Raw genomic sequence first — 15698 nt, 5'->3', positions numbered from 1 at the left:
AAGGGAGGGGATCATGCTCTGCTTCAGTATGTCACAGTACATGTTGGCATTCATGGTTCCCTCAATGAACTGTAGCTCCCCAGCACTCATGCAGCCCCAGACCATGACACTCCCACCACCATGCTTGACTGTAGGCAAGACACACTTGTCTTTGTACTCCTCACCTGGTTTCCGCCACACACGCTTGACACCATCTGAACCAAATACATTTATCTTGGTCTCATCAGACCACAGGACATGGTTCCAGTAATCCATGTCCTTAGTGTGCTTGTCTTCAGCAAACTGGTTGCAGGCTTTCTTGTGCGTCATCTTTAGAAGAGGCTACTAACCTTCTAACCTCTGCAGCAATGCTGGCAGACAACCTCTAGATATGATGCTGAGCACATGCACTCAGCTTCTTTGGTCGACCATGGTAAGGCCTGTTCTGAGTGGCACCTGTCCTGTTAAACCGCTGTATGGTCTTGGCCACCGCTGTAGGGTCTGTTATATATTAAAAAAATATATGAAGACATTAAGGCCAAAGTTTTCTGGTTTCTTACTCTACTTTTCCCACTACATTGTAAAAGATAGGGGGTGTAAAATAAAACCTCAAAACTTCTTGTAAGGACTCTCCCATAAAAATAGTTCCTCTGTTACTCTCTCTAGCTTCTGGGACTCTGTAGTTACAAACGACTTTTTTACCACTTTTTACTGTGGCCTTTGCAGTAGCATTCGCCACTGGCCAAACTTCTGGCCATCTCGATATGTAAGCGATTTTAGAGAGATAATAGTGTATGTGTGTGAATGCTGGTAACTCGAGTTCCAGCATTCATATAGACAAAATGCATACTTGCAAGATCCTGATTTGGGCATCTAGATATAACTTTTTGTAATCTCTGGAAGGGATGTTCAGCTTTTGGTAACAATTTTGGTAACAGGTAAATAATGCAGTAGTGATTATTAATTTGGAACCACTAATCAATATGAAGATAGGAGTTGCCTATCTATAACATTTCCAGAACTCTAGTTTAAAACTTTTGGCTTTAGTGACCATCTTCAAAGTTTCTAACAAAATTCAAGCAGCTTTCTTGTATCCATTATGAATCTTTCAGCTCCAAACTATAGAGTACTAAATACAGATCATAGCAATAATCAATGAACCCAGAAATGGTATTTGAGTTACAAGTGAAGTCTAGTCTACTGGCTTATTTTATCTGTAGGGGTCTTCAGTATGTCTCTGCTTTAGTTTCTTGACTGGTGCTTTCTTCATAAAATAAAATAAATAAAAAAATCCAGCAAAAAATGTGGGATATCCTACTGCTGGCAGCAGTGGATGTGCAGACCACATTAAAAGTGCTGACATTTCACTATCGAGAATTTGTGTATAGAAATCGATATGTATCTTCACTGACCAACTTTTACCTAAAACTAAAATATTACTCTTGAGTGGACTGTTTGTTATTAAGAAAGCTTATGGTGGCCTTTAACAGGCTTAAAGTGGAAGTCTGGACTAAACCTAAACCTACAGTAGAACCTGCCACCTTCTAACTCCTTTACAATAATCCTGTAGAAGAAAAATGTCTAAACATACCTTTTCTCAAGGTTAGTTTGGTCACCCCAGCAGCCGGTTTCAGGGGAGATGACAGAGTGCCGACAATGGATGGATCGGGCATCTGTTGTCGGCTGTCCCTTCTGTCCCCTCAAGCCAACTCTGGGAGCTGGTCATTTGACTGCACCGGAGCCCCTGAGAGAAGTTAAGTATACACATCTTTTGGCAAGGAATGTTGTTAAAAGGTGTTGGATATAAGGGACACAACATTTTTTATTTTTTGTTTCAGGCCCAAAAGATAATTTCTCAATTTCTACAGATAGACTTCCCATTAGGGAGGTACAGACATTATACAGTGGTTGATACCGAGCCTACGAGAGTTTCTGCCAGGTATAACAAGGTAACATCCAGGTTAATCACTTGACCTCCGAAAGATTTCACCCCCCTTATGACCAGGCCATTTTTTGTGATACGGCTCTGTGTTATTTTAACTGACAAATGCGTGGTCGTGTGACATTGTACCTAAATAAAATTTATGTAATTTTTCCCCCCCACTAATAGAGTTTTGTTTTGGTAGTATTTCACCACTGGGTATTTTCTTTTTTGGCTATAAACAAAAAAAGACCGACAATTTTGAAAAAAAAAAAAAACAATATTTTTTACTGTCTGCTATATAACATATCCAATAAATATATTTTTTTTAATTTCATGATAAATGTAGACTAATATGTATTCTGCTACATGTTTTTGGTAAAAAAAATCCCATTAAGCATTAAGCGAATATTGATTGCTTAACGGTAATGTTATAGCATCTACAAACTTTTTATTAATTTTATACTAGTGATGCCGGTGATCAGTGACTTATAGTGGGACTGCAATAATTCAGTGGACACTCATGACACTTTGCGGGAACCAGTGAAACTAATACAGTGATCAGTGCTAAAACTATGCACCGTCATTGTACTAATGAAACTGGCTGGGAATGGGTTAAACATCTAGGGCGATCAAAGGGTTAACTGTGCGCCTAGCCAGTGGTTTTGTGTACTGTATGTGCGACTTTCACTAAGGGAAGAGATGGATTCTAGTCCCTGCTTTGCAGGAACACAGAATCCATCCCTTCCCCCCGTCAGAACTGAGATCTATACTGACGATCAACAGGTGCCAGAGGACATTGTGTGCCCAGCACCAGCAGATCAGCTTCTGCTGTGAATATTCACAGCAGAAGCGGTCTGGTGGCGTGTGCGCGCCCCCTGCAGGCAGAAGTGCAGAATCACGGATATATACATGATTCTGCACAGGAAAGCTGCCCTGTAGCAGTAATACTGCTCTGGGGCAGACAACAAGTGGTTAAAGTATACAGTGTTGTCCTGTTTTTGTCTTTTTTTTTATACTAGATTGCAGGCTTCTGTTTTTGCTTCATGTACTAATTTATGACTAACATATAAAACAGGGTAGAGAAGAGACAGGTTAGATTACATTAAAATGCTGATGCTTTGCTAAACTTCTTGTTGCTATCCTCAGTGCCTGGTCCACGTTGCCATTCCCCCAATGGCCCACTTGGCCAAATCCAGTGAAAACCTTTTTTTAATTCTCTTTTTTATCAATCACCTTCTTCTTGGACTGACTGACAGAACTATTTGCTTAAAAATGATCCCACATCCCTATAATATTTTCATCTAGACACTTTCAGGATGTATACTCGGGTCAAGGTTAAGAAAGGAAGTACATAAACACGAAAGGAAATATCTTAAAAATGAACTCTTTAAAAGGCTACATATAAAAAATGTGCCTTTCATGGGGATGTGGCTCAAAGTGGTGGAACTTTCACATAAATTGTGAATTTAAGAATGTTACTGTTTTTTTCTGCTGTATTAAGATAAAGACATTAAGCTCTATTCAGATGGATGAATTATTTTACTATTTTTTGGTATTTTATCTTATAATAGTCTTCCCTTAAAAATGTTCAGCTTACACATAGGTGTGTGTCTACAGTATATACATATATATATATATATATATATATATATATTATTTTTTCTTTTTTGTATTTATTTAGCATTTATTTAAACCGTTAAAAGTCTGAATGTCATATACATCATTATTTTATATCACAAAGTGTATCTGGCATTTGGCTCTCTTCGAAAGACAGCTCATACTCAATAAACTCAATAAACACCAATCTGAAACTAACTATATTTGAAGAAGCAATAAAAGATAAAAAAAGTGAAGTGAATTGATAAATATTGCACAGTAATGAAAAAAGCTGCATTCTTCATGTTTTTGTAAATCAAGCTTTTTGTCCAATGGACTCTTAGTTGTTGATCGTGATTTCTTCCAGACCCAATGTACTAAATACATTCATGTATTACATGCATGACAATATGGGGGTAACCTTCACCACTAAAAGGGTCCCCCAAAAACAGATAATGGGGCCATATGTAGGTTAGGAAACTTTGCACTATACTATCACTGACCAGAACTATCATTTAGGCAAATTGTACAGCACACAGATGTAGGCAAGTGCAGTCTACTTTTTTTACACTGCAGGTGGCGCTATTCCGCAGCGGCACTTCAGTTAGAAAGTCAGTTAGAATGTCAGGAGGAACATAGTTCCTCTATGGTTTCCTGGATCACTGGGGAAGTGATCTGATTGAATTCTGCAGCCCCATGTGACTCTGGTGACCATCTTGAGTCAGACAAAGCCTTTCTATGGCCCTGGCTCCCAGGTTTGGCATGCATTTGTGAGTTGGTAGAATAGGGACAGATACCCCACCTGTTAGGGACAATACTAGCGTTAGGGAAAGGTTCCTAAAGAGAAGGGAAAGTGTAGGGTCGCATCTTTTCTGGACTCTTTCCCGATTGGACATGAGGCGGCCAGGCCCCATTCTGCCCCTCTCTCAACAGACGCTGTCAATCCAGCTAAAATCTTCTCCTTTCACATTGCTGGAAACCGTGAGTGCATCCGCCTGGGTAGCCTTCCCATCAGATTTGTTGTGAACTATTACTGCATCACTTCAAAAAATGTTTTACACCTCACCTGCTGCCACACACGCTACACCCCACATACACACATGTATTACCCTTGGATCTGAACAAGAAGATCTGAGACTGAGCATTCCCAGCCAAATGTTCAGATAAAATAAACTAAAAGATAAAAAAGATAAGTCACAGAAGATTCCCTCGTTTTCAGACATTCTGAGCAAGTTTAATAGGTTTGCACACTAAAACACAATTTTCAGCACTACAAACTGAAAGGCATAGTATGTACTTCAAATAAGCAAACACAATTGCATCTGTGTACAAACACAAAGGCCATACATGCTTTCTTAAGGGAAACTGGAATGGCTTTGGACTAATTTACACTTTTTGAAAATTATTGTTTGCAGAACTTTAAACATGAGAGCGATTAGGGCATGGGATACTCCAAAGCACTGCACAGTAATCAGAGGACACTCTTCTGTAGGCTCACACTCCTGGATTCTGCTGAGGACAGGGGAATGGGCAGAACTCTGAGACCCTATGAGAACCATCTCGGTTTATAGCTATCTCTGATACTTATACCCTAAAAGCAAACCAGGAATCAGTTCAGAGTGATTACTCACAGGTCCCCAGGACAGCTGCACACCTTCCAGCTTCCTTTAGACATGACTCAGTGAGGGAGGCAAACCTTCTCCAGGCCAGATCCTTTATGGTGAAGTCCCACAGCCAGCCCCTAAGGGAGATCACTCCAGGTCCTCAGCCATAATACTGCTGAGGCCTCAAGAACAGCTACACAGTCCAATGGCTACCTCAGAGGGGCAGCAGGTCCCTCATAAGACATGGAACTCTCCCAAGGAGAGAGAATAATTTCTTCAGGGCTTCAGATAGTTTATCACCTCCCCAGCCATCTTCTGGACACTCCTCTCCAGGGATTGGCCATAATACTGTATATATTCTGGCTGATCATTTGAATCTCCCTTGCTATATCCCAGGAGCTTCTTCCAGATGTAGGGGAAAGCAATCAAACTCTGTGAAACCTTAAACAGACCAGAACAGACAATCGCTGCTCCTTTGACCACAGAAGGAGCCAAACGCTAACTTTGCCTACCACCCTACACTAGGAGAGTGCTGCATCCACACTATAGAAGGATATGTTTTGTTCATTTTTCATGTTAGAGTTTTAAAACCACTTTGATGTAGAGCAGACTCAAGACACTAATGTCACTGAGCATTTTGTATTTTATAAGGAGAGAGCACAGCAGTAGCTGTTCGGTTTCAGACTGTGTCCCTCTGATTAAAACTCTATATTGAGCCATACAAAGCAGGGAAAATGTGGGAGGGGTGGGTTGAGTCCCTTCTGTGGCTCATTTAACATGTTTTGCTTCAGTTATTGAACTATGTAAACAACAGGCAAAGAGTGTGCAATATTTCATATTAATCCGATTCAACGAGAAATAAAAAATGTTCAATTTATAAGAACATATATATACAAAACACTTAAAAATTATTTTTTAGATTCTGTCCTTTCAGGCTCCAAACATTAAAAGCTGTACCACAAGAATAGCTGGGAGGTTGAATGCTGAAATCTGACTAGAAGAAACAACCATTTACCATAAATATCATTTTTTTTTCTAAGCTATTGTTATATGACACTTAGATTAGAGTGTTATGTTATACAAAACCGATTCAGTAATCTTACCTCATTGATTGCATTAATAAAAGGATGTGCTGTGGTTGCATTCCAGACTTGTGTAGTAACAGTAGACCATGGATTTTCTGTAGACAGCAGACTCTCATTCTGCTGCTGGCTCTGAGTGCTGGTGTCCAGAGTCCTATGTGTGACATTAGTGTAGTTTATCTCAGTGACAGTGGTAACCGATACTGATAACTGATCCGTGGTAGGTAGTAGAGTACTTCTGGTTGTAGGACTCACTGTAGTATACTTGCGGTCTACAAAAAAGGAAAGTGTATTGCTGTCAGAAAAAAAAAATTACATTTTCTTCAATACAAGCAGTGTTCGTACTATTTAGAAAGTGGGTTTAACCACTTCTGGACCAGAAGGTTTTACCCCCTTAATGACCATGCCATTTTTTGCGATTCGGCCCTGCGTTACTTTAACGGACAATTGCGCGATCGAGTGATGCTGTACCCAAATAAATGTCCTTTTTTTTCTAACAAATAGAGCTTTCTTTTGGCGGTATTTGATCACCTGTGCGATTTTTATTTTTGCGCTACAAACAAAAAAAGAGCAACAATTCTGAGAAAAAAAAACAATATTTTTCACATTCTGCTACATAACATTCCCAAAAAAAAAAAAAAAGTAAAAATCAAATTCGTCATTTTAGGCCAGTTTGTATTCTGCTACATATTTTTTGTAAAAAAAAAATCCCAATAAGTGTATTTTTATTGGTTTGTGCAAAAGTTGTCACGTCTGCAAACTAGGGGAAAGATTTATGTCATTTTTTTTTTTCTAGTACTGGTGGCGATTTGCAATTTTTAGCGGGACTGCGACATTGCGGCAGACAGATCGTACCCCTAACTGACATTTTTTACACTTTCGGGGGGACCAGTGACATTACTACAGTAATCAGTGCTAAAAATATGCACTGTTAGTGCATTAACTAAGCAACAAACTAAACTAAGCATGCAGTAACTATCCAATAGAATAGTTACTGCATGCTTAGTTTAGTTTGTTGCTTAGTTAATTCCAGGTGGCGACTTTTTTTTTTTTTTGGTCAGGCAGTGTATTTAACTCAGAAAAACTAAAAAGTTCTTTCTTGCAATGGTGCTGCACTTGAAAGGGTTAATAATTGATCTTTTATGTCTAGAAGGACCAGGTAAAGCATTTTTCCCATCCTCTAGTCACTTGATGACTGGCCCATAGTAAAAATATGTCATTTGTTTGATGTGAAATAACAGCTATCTGCCATAACCCTGGTATTTTTTTTACTATGCCCGATTCTCTTGTTCTCTCTGGGTATAGAGAAGAGTGAGACCAAGATAGCCATCACTCGTCTCTATGCCCTTGGAGGATCAGAGTGATGTCTGACGCCACTTCTGGTTCCCGGGCCATAGTAAATATATATATTAAAGCAAAAGTTCAAAAAAAGATTTTTTTTTTTTTGTTTTATCTTTTGCTTTTAAAGGTAAATGAGACATTTGGGATCTTTTTGACCCCAGATCTCGTAATAAAGATGACCTGTCATCCTTATTTATATTACAAAGAGTGTTTACATTCCTTGTAATAGGAAAAAAGTGATAAAAAAATAATAATAAAGGAACAGTGTAAAAATAAAAAATTAAATAAATGAGGGGAAAAAATGTAAAGCTCTGTGCAGAGCTCTGTGAAGTGAACCCATACGTAAGTCACTCACTCATATGTAAACGGTGTTCAAACCACACATGTGAGGTATCGCCGCGAATGAGAGCAATAATTCGAATGTAAAAACCTCCTCGGTAACCCTAAACAGGTAACCTGTAAAAATGTTTAAAATGTCGCCTATGGAGATTTTTAAGTACCATAGTTTATTGCCATTCCACGAGTGTGCGCAATTTTAAAGCATGACATGTTAGGTATCTATTTACTTGGTGTAACATAATTTTTCACTTTATGCAAAACAATTGGGGTAAATATTGTGGCTTTGTTTTTTTAGTTCATTAAAGTGTATTTTTTCCCCAAAAGAAATTGCGTTAAAAGACCGCTGCGCAAATACTGTGTGACATAAAATATTGCTAAAATCGACATTTAATTCTCTAGGGTCTCTGCTAAAAAAATATGTATCATGTTTAGGGGTTCTAAGTAATTTTTTAGCAAAAAATACTGATTTAAACTTTTAAACAAAAAGTTCAAGAAAAGGCCTGGTCTTCAAGTGGCTAGACAGAAGCATGTGTGGATATTCCCCATGATTATTAGCATCTTTACTTGCTGTCTACAGGCATACCCCGCTTTTAAGTACACAATGGGACCAGAGCATGTATGTAAAACGAAAATGTACTTAAAGTGAAGCAATACCTTTTTTCATTTCCTAGGCAAGCTGGCTGGCCACAAATAGGATATGTTGTAGTCCTGGGTCCCCTCACATTGCTCCCTAAGTTTGGTATCCCTGTCACTTATGGTTTGGGAGTAGTGCCATGTCAAGCTGACCAAGATTTCCCATAGACGCCAATGTTAAAACCTGGGAGTAATGCCATGCCAAGCTGACCAGGCTGTGTCCGTACTCGCGAGTGTACGTAAAGTGAGTGTACTTAAAACGGGGTATGCCTGTATTGTGTTTTTGATATAAAGAGTGTGTTTTCCATCTGACAATAGAACTCCATGTTGTTCCATATTCATGTTTGAAGCCAATAAGATAGCTTGTTGTCGGAATTCTCCCCTAATCCGGAACACACCTGATGTATTTCACGGAGGGATTTTATATTGTTCGTATTTTATATCATTCCTTTTTTTTTCTCTTTGTGTATATAATAATGTTTTTTTTTTTTTTCTCCCCTCCATGTCATGGGATAGGTCAATGGTTATTCACTATATCTTTATCATATGAATATTTTTTGGTGTATATACAGTGGGTACGGAAAGTATTCAGACCCCCTTAAATTTTTCACTCTTTGTTATATTGCAGCCATTTGCTAAAATCATTTTAAATTCATTCTTCTTCCTCATGAATGTACACATAGCACCCCATACTGACAGAAAAACACAGAATTGTTGACATTGTTGCAGATTTATTAAAAAAGAAAAACTGAAATATCACATGGTCCTAAGTATTCAGACCCTTTGCTCAGTATTTAGTAGAAGCCCCCTTTTGATCTAATACAGCCAGGAGTCTTTTTGGGAAAGATGTAACAAGTCTTTCACACCTGGATTTGGGGATCCTCTGCCATTCCTCCTTGCAGACCCTCTCCAGTTCTGTCAGGTTGGATGGTAAACGTTGGTGGACAGCCATTTTTAGGTCTCTCCAGAGATGCTCAATTGGGTTTAAGTCAGGGCTCTGGCTGGGCCATTCAAGAACAGTCACGGAGTTGTTGTGAAACCACTCCTTCGTTATTTTAGCTGTGTGCTTAGGGTCATTGTCTTGTTGGAAGGTAAACCTTCGGCCCAGTCTGAGGTCCAGAGCACTCTGGAGAAGGTTTTTGTCCAGGATATCCCTGTACTTGGCCGCATTCATCTTTCCCTCGATTGCAACCAGTCGTCCTGTTCCTGCAGCTGAAAAACACCCCCACAGCATGATGCTGCCACCACCATGCTTCACTGTTGGGACTGTATTGGACAGGTGATGAGCAGTGCCTGGTTTTCTCCACACATACCGCTTAGAATTAAGGCCAAAAAGTTCTATTTTGGTCTCATCAGACCAGAGAATCTTATTTCTCACCATCTTGGAGTCCTTCAGGTTTTTTTTTAGCAAACTCCATGCGGGCTTTCATGTGTCTTACACTGAGGAGAGGCTTCCGTCGGGCCACTCTGCCATAAAGCCCCGACTGGTGGAGGGCTGCAGTGATGGTTGACTTTCTACAACTTTCTCCCATCTCCTGACTGCATCTCTGGAGCTCAGCCACAGTGATCTTTGGGTTCTTCTTTACCTCTCTCACCAAGGCTCTTCTCCCCCGATAGCTCACTTTGGCCGGACGGCCAGCTCTAGGAAGGGTTCTGGTCGTCCCAAACGTCTTCCATTTAAGGATTATGGAGGCCACTGTGCTCTTAGGAACCTTAAGTGCAGCAGAAATCTTTTTGTAACCTTGGCCAGATCTGTGCCTTGCCACAATTCTGTCTCTGAGCTCTTCAGGCAGTTCCTTTGACCTCATGATTCTCATTTGCTCTGACATGCATTGTGATCTGGAAGGTCTTATATAGACAGGTGTGTGGCTTTCCTAATCAAGTCCAATCAGTATAATCAAACACAGCTGGACTCAAATGAAGGTGTAGAACCATCTCAAGGATGATCAGAAGAAATGGAAAGCACTTTTCCATTTTCCAGTTAAATATATGAGTGTCACAGCAAAGGGTCTGAATACATAGGACCATGTGATATTTCAGTTTTTCTTTTTTAATAAATCTGCAACAATGTCAACAATTCTGTGTTTTTCTGTCAGTATGGGGTGCTATGTATACATTCATGAGGAAGAAGAATGAACTTAAATGATTTTAGCAAATGGCTGCAATATAACAAAGAGTGAGAAATTTAAGGGGGTCTGAATACTTTTCGTACCCACTGTATATTTTCTGACTGTTTTGTTTGTTTATACTAGATTTGTAGAGTTAAACATGGAGAAAGAAGCCCTGAAGAAGTGGTCTGCACTGCGAAACATGTGATACATTTACATCATATCTGATTACTCTTCATATAGTAGTGTTTTTGTATGGTACATGTCTGTGGGCTTACATTTGCCCTTTGTTGATTGATGTGTTTTTTATGTATTAAAAAATCATTTTTGTACTTTTGGATATTTATACATTGATGTAAAATTAATTCAAATCCTGAGGGTTCACCACTTAACATCCATTGCTAAAATCCTCCTTTTCCAGGTCTTTTACTTCTCCCAGAGTTGGGCTTTAATTTTGGTTTACGGTTTGGATACACTTTAACAATTACATGGAAAATGAATTCCAGCAAAAAAAAGGGTAACCACAATTATGTTGGGAAATGTAGGGTAAATCTAAGATTCAGAAGGATTTTTATGTACTGGAACACTGCAGGCTCAAAATAGCTTGCCATCTGCAGCTTCTAGCACTAGCTGAATATTTCCAGGGCTGTGAGGGTATAGAAACCATTTTCTGTTGTCTAATTCACTTTGTAATATTGTTGTGTCATCAGTAAACTGATTTCTGATTAGTTGCTATGGTTATTGCAATTTACACGAAGTGCCCTGATTTTTCCCTATTTATCAGAGCAGATCTAAACCCTTACTGGATGATGCAGTGTTTGCCAAAGTACAGTGTATTATAAACAATTGTCATTGTTTTTTTCCTTTATTAAATCAATTTCTGCATATCAGGGCTGCTGATCTCCTCCAGCCTCTGTGCAACCACTTTCTGCATACATGAATGTGCTCCAGCAGTATCTGCTCAGGGTGGGCTTCCTGATGGGTACAGCAGTGAAATGGGAAATGGCACAGCTGCTTATATCCTCCACAAGAAAGGCATGTGACAGGTGACAAATCTGAATAGTAACTGGGAGACAAGGACAGATTATTATCACTCTAAAAGAGGAAACACCTAAACAAGGACCAATATTCACCAGCTATTTTTTTTATTTTTTTTTACAAAAGCTATACAAACTTAAAATATTAAAAAAATACTTTTATAGCAGCTCTTCACTGCATCAAAGCAAACTCCCCCATCCTTCCATGTCTCCAGTGGTGTCACTAAGGGGGGGGGGGGGAAGGCAGAGGGGGCCATGCCCCCCCAACATTATGCTGTACCCCCCAACAGGATCCAACCTCCTGCTCGGGGATGGTGGGCCCAGATAGAGGGACTGCAATCCCCGAACACTACTGTGAAGAACGGAGCCGCACTAGAGGAAGAAGAGCCGATGCTTTCTGTATAGTTCTGCCTCCTGTCAAAGATGGAGTGATATCAATGCACTCTACCTGTGACAGGAGCGATACAGGAAGTAACGGCTCTACTACAGCCGCATGCTTCCTGTCACACTCCGTTTGTGTCTCAGAGGAGCCAGCAGTACCCACCAGCAGTACCAGCCAGCAATATCCACCAGCAGTACCTGCCAGAAGTACCAGCCAGCAGTACCCACCAGCAGGACCAGCCAGCAGCACCCACCAGCAGTAATCGCCAGCAGTACCCACTGGTAGTACCCACCATCAGTATCAGCCAGCAGTACCCACCAGAAATATCCACCAGCAGTACCAGCCAGCAATACCTACCAGCAGTACCAGTCAGCAATACCCACTAGCAGTACACATCAGCAGTACCAGCCCGCAATACCCACCGGCAGTACCAGCCAGCAGTACCCACCAGCAGTTCCAGCCAGCAGTACCCACCAGCAGTACAAGCCAGTAGTACCCACCAGCAGTACTCACCAGCAGTACCCACCAGCAGTACCAGCCAGCAGTACTCACCAGCAGTACCAGCCAGCAGTACCTGCCAGCGGTACCAGCCAGCAGTAACAGCCAGCAGTACCCACCAGCAGTACCAGTCAGCACTACCAGCCAGCAGTATCCACCAGCAGTACCAGCCAGCAGCAGTACCCACCATCAGTACCAGCCAGCAGTACCCACCAGCAGTACCAGCCAACAGTACCCACCAGCAGTACCCACCAGCAGTACCAGCCAGCAGTATCAGCCAGCAGCACGCACCAGCACGCACCAGCACTACCAGCCAGTAGTACCCGCCAGCATTACCAGCCAGCAGTACCCACCAGCAGTACACACCAGCAGTACCAGCCGGCAGTAGCCGCCAGAGGTACCAGCCAGCAGTACCCGACAGAAGTACCCACCAGCAGTATCCACCAGCAGTACCAGCCAGAAGTACCTGCCAGCATTACCCGCCAGCAGTATCAGCTAGCAGTGCCAACCAGCAGTACCTGCCCTGGGGGACAGCTAGCAGCAGCCACCAGCCATACCCGCCTGGGGGAAAGCAGCAGCCAGTGATACCTGCAGGAATCCTGAGGAAGAAGTGAAGATTAAGGTCAGCTGAGGTGCAGGTAAACTGCAGTGCATCCGTGTGAAAGCAGCCTTAGGTCCCTGAGGTCTGATTGGGTCCGCCTGTCTGTTTTTCAGATGGACCCAATCAGGCACCCCATTCCCCTCTACAGAGCGGCAGATGTAAACAAACTTGTGTCCGTTTACACCTGCCTATCTCCAATCCGATCCACTTAAAAAAACAGACGGGGATCTGTCCCCTTCTGTCTGGGCAGATCTGAGGTCCCATATAGTCTGCTCTGCATATGCTAAGTGGACATGGACCTGTCATCTGTTCATTGTGGCCCGTGACCGGTTACCAAGTCGCTAAAGTGGCCCTCGCTCCTCAAAATGTTGGGCACCCCTGCTGTAGAGGCATGAGTACCGGATGGAGAGGTGCGCTGTAGCAGCCTTCCCCTTGATCTCGCCACGGTGTGTGGCGGACGGAAGGAGTCCCGATGGAGGGGTGTGCTGTACTTTAGCACATCAGGAGACCCGTGTGGAAATCATAAAGATCTCCCATGAAGTTGATAAAAGTGTTAACCACTTTACCACCGGAGGATTTTGCTGTCTTCCGTCCAGGCCACTTTTTGCGATTCGGCGCTGTGCGACTTTAACTGACAATTGCGCGGTCGTGCGACGCCGCACCCAAACGAAATTTACGTCCTTTTTTTCCCACAAACAGAGCTTTCTTTTGGTGGTATTTGATCACCTGTGCAATTTTTACTTTTTGCGCTATAAACAAAAAAAGAGCGTTTATTTTGAAAAAATAACAATATTTTTCACATTTTTTTATATGAAATTCCCCCCAAAAAAATGTAAAAATCTAATTTTTTTAAAATTTTTGGCCAATTTGTTTTCTGCTACCTATGTTTGGTAAAAAAAATCATGATAAGCGTATTTTGATTGGTTTGCGCAAAAGTTATTGCGTTTACTAACTACGGGAAAGATTTCTGTCATTTTTGGTGTTTTTTTTTTAACGAGTAATGGCGGCGATCTGCGATTTTTTTTGCGGGACTGCGACATTGCGGCGGACAGATCGGACCCTTGACTGACATTTTTGACACTTTTGGGGGTACCAGTGACATTACTGCAGTAATCAGTGCTATATATATGCACTGTTACTGTAAAAATGACACTGGCAGTGAAGGGGTTAATTTTATTGGAGAGGGAGGGGTTAATGTATGCCTGGTGCTTACTGACGTGTGGGGGGGAGGTGACTTTGTGAGACAGGGACAGATTGGATGTCCAGCTATGCTGAACAGTCCGATCTGTCACTCCCTGTCACTATGGAGATCCGCCCGCTCTGTTTACACAGGCGGGCGGATCTCCTCACTCGATTCCCCGACGATCGGGGCAGAGCAGCGGCGATCGCCGCTGCGCCTCCCCTGGCCCGACTCCCGCTGTGACTGAACACAGCGGGAGTGCGCCTACAGGGGGAGGAGTCCAGCGACGTAGGTCTACGTCGCTGGACGGGATCGTGGCAAAGTGCCGCAGTAGCCTCCATGTGAGCGGAGGTAAAGTGGTTAAGATCGCCGGAACTGTTGTGGCTGGCCTTAACATTTTCATCACTGTGGTTGGCAGGTCTCACTATTGTTCCCTACCTCCTCCACGCTGAGAGCATTGCAGTGAAACTAGGCTTTATTACTGCATAAACTAGCACCAATACTAGGCTTTATTACTGCGCAAACTGGCACCAATACTGGGATTTTTTTACTGCCTAAACTGGCACTAATACTAGGCTTTATTACTGCGTAAATTGGCACTAATACTAGGCTTTATTACTGCATAAACTGGCACTAATACTAGGTTTTATTACTACGTAAACTGGCATCAATTCTAGGCTTTATTACTGCATAAACTGCCACCATTACTAGGGGTTATTACTGTGTAAACTGTCACCAATACTAGGGGCTATTACTGCGTACACTGGCACCAATACTAGGGGTTAATAATGCGTTAACTGGCACCAATACTAGGCTTTATTACTGTGTAAACTGGCACCAGTACTAGGGGTTATTACTGCGTAACCTTATATAAAAAAGGGGAAAAGAATCTGCGCTCGGACAACAAGAAGTTAAAATAATATTGAGGATCCTGAAGATAAATGTGAAGGCAGCCAACTAAATGATAGATTACAAATCATACAGGCATATATAAAAGGTGTAGTAGCGCCAAACACTGTAACTAAATATTAAACAATGTAGAGTGTCCACAATAAGTCCCAACAGTCCAAGAGAGATGAGAAGTAGTGGAGACCAATTCCCAATATCAGAGCCGTGCGGATGAAAAGAAGCCAACACCCAAGCGTGGAAATATGCCAACTGCTTACCAGATATTAGATGGATATGGGCGATGCAATAAACTCAAATTGGGCCATCAATGACAGACAGTGCCAACGGTATAACTCATCGATTCCCAGTGTCTCAACAGATCATGGTTAAGGGCAATGAAGGCTCAAATCGTACCACCAGACAGAGTAATGATCTCAGCAATATTCAATACACCTCAAAAGAAAGGGGCAGGACATAGTGCAGACTGTACAAACTCAGGTTTAATA

General features: G+C 41.7%; 1 protein-coding gene across 1 annotated transcript in view; it reads right to left on the bottom strand.

Annotated features, from left to right (window-relative positions):
- The window catches only part of PTPRB (protein tyrosine phosphatase receptor type B), a 213600-nt gene that overhangs the window by 133796 nt on the left and 64106 nt on the right, over positions 1 to 15698 (bottom strand). The window contains exon 3 of the mRNA XM_082256081.1: positions 6207 to 6457. Coding sequence (XP_082112207.1) covers positions 6207 to 6457 — 251 coding nt within the window. The remainder of the gene's footprint in view (positions 1 to 6206; positions 6458 to 15698) is intronic.

This window comes from Pelophylax lessonae (assembly GCF_965119305.1).
Source record: "Pelophylax lessonae genome assembly, chromosome: 4".
Lineage (NCBI taxonomy): Eukaryota > Metazoa > Chordata > Amphibia > Anura > Ranidae > Pelophylax > Pelophylax lessonae.
Note: the sequence above shows the minus strand (reverse complement) of the source record. Positions and strands in the feature narration are given on the sequence as shown.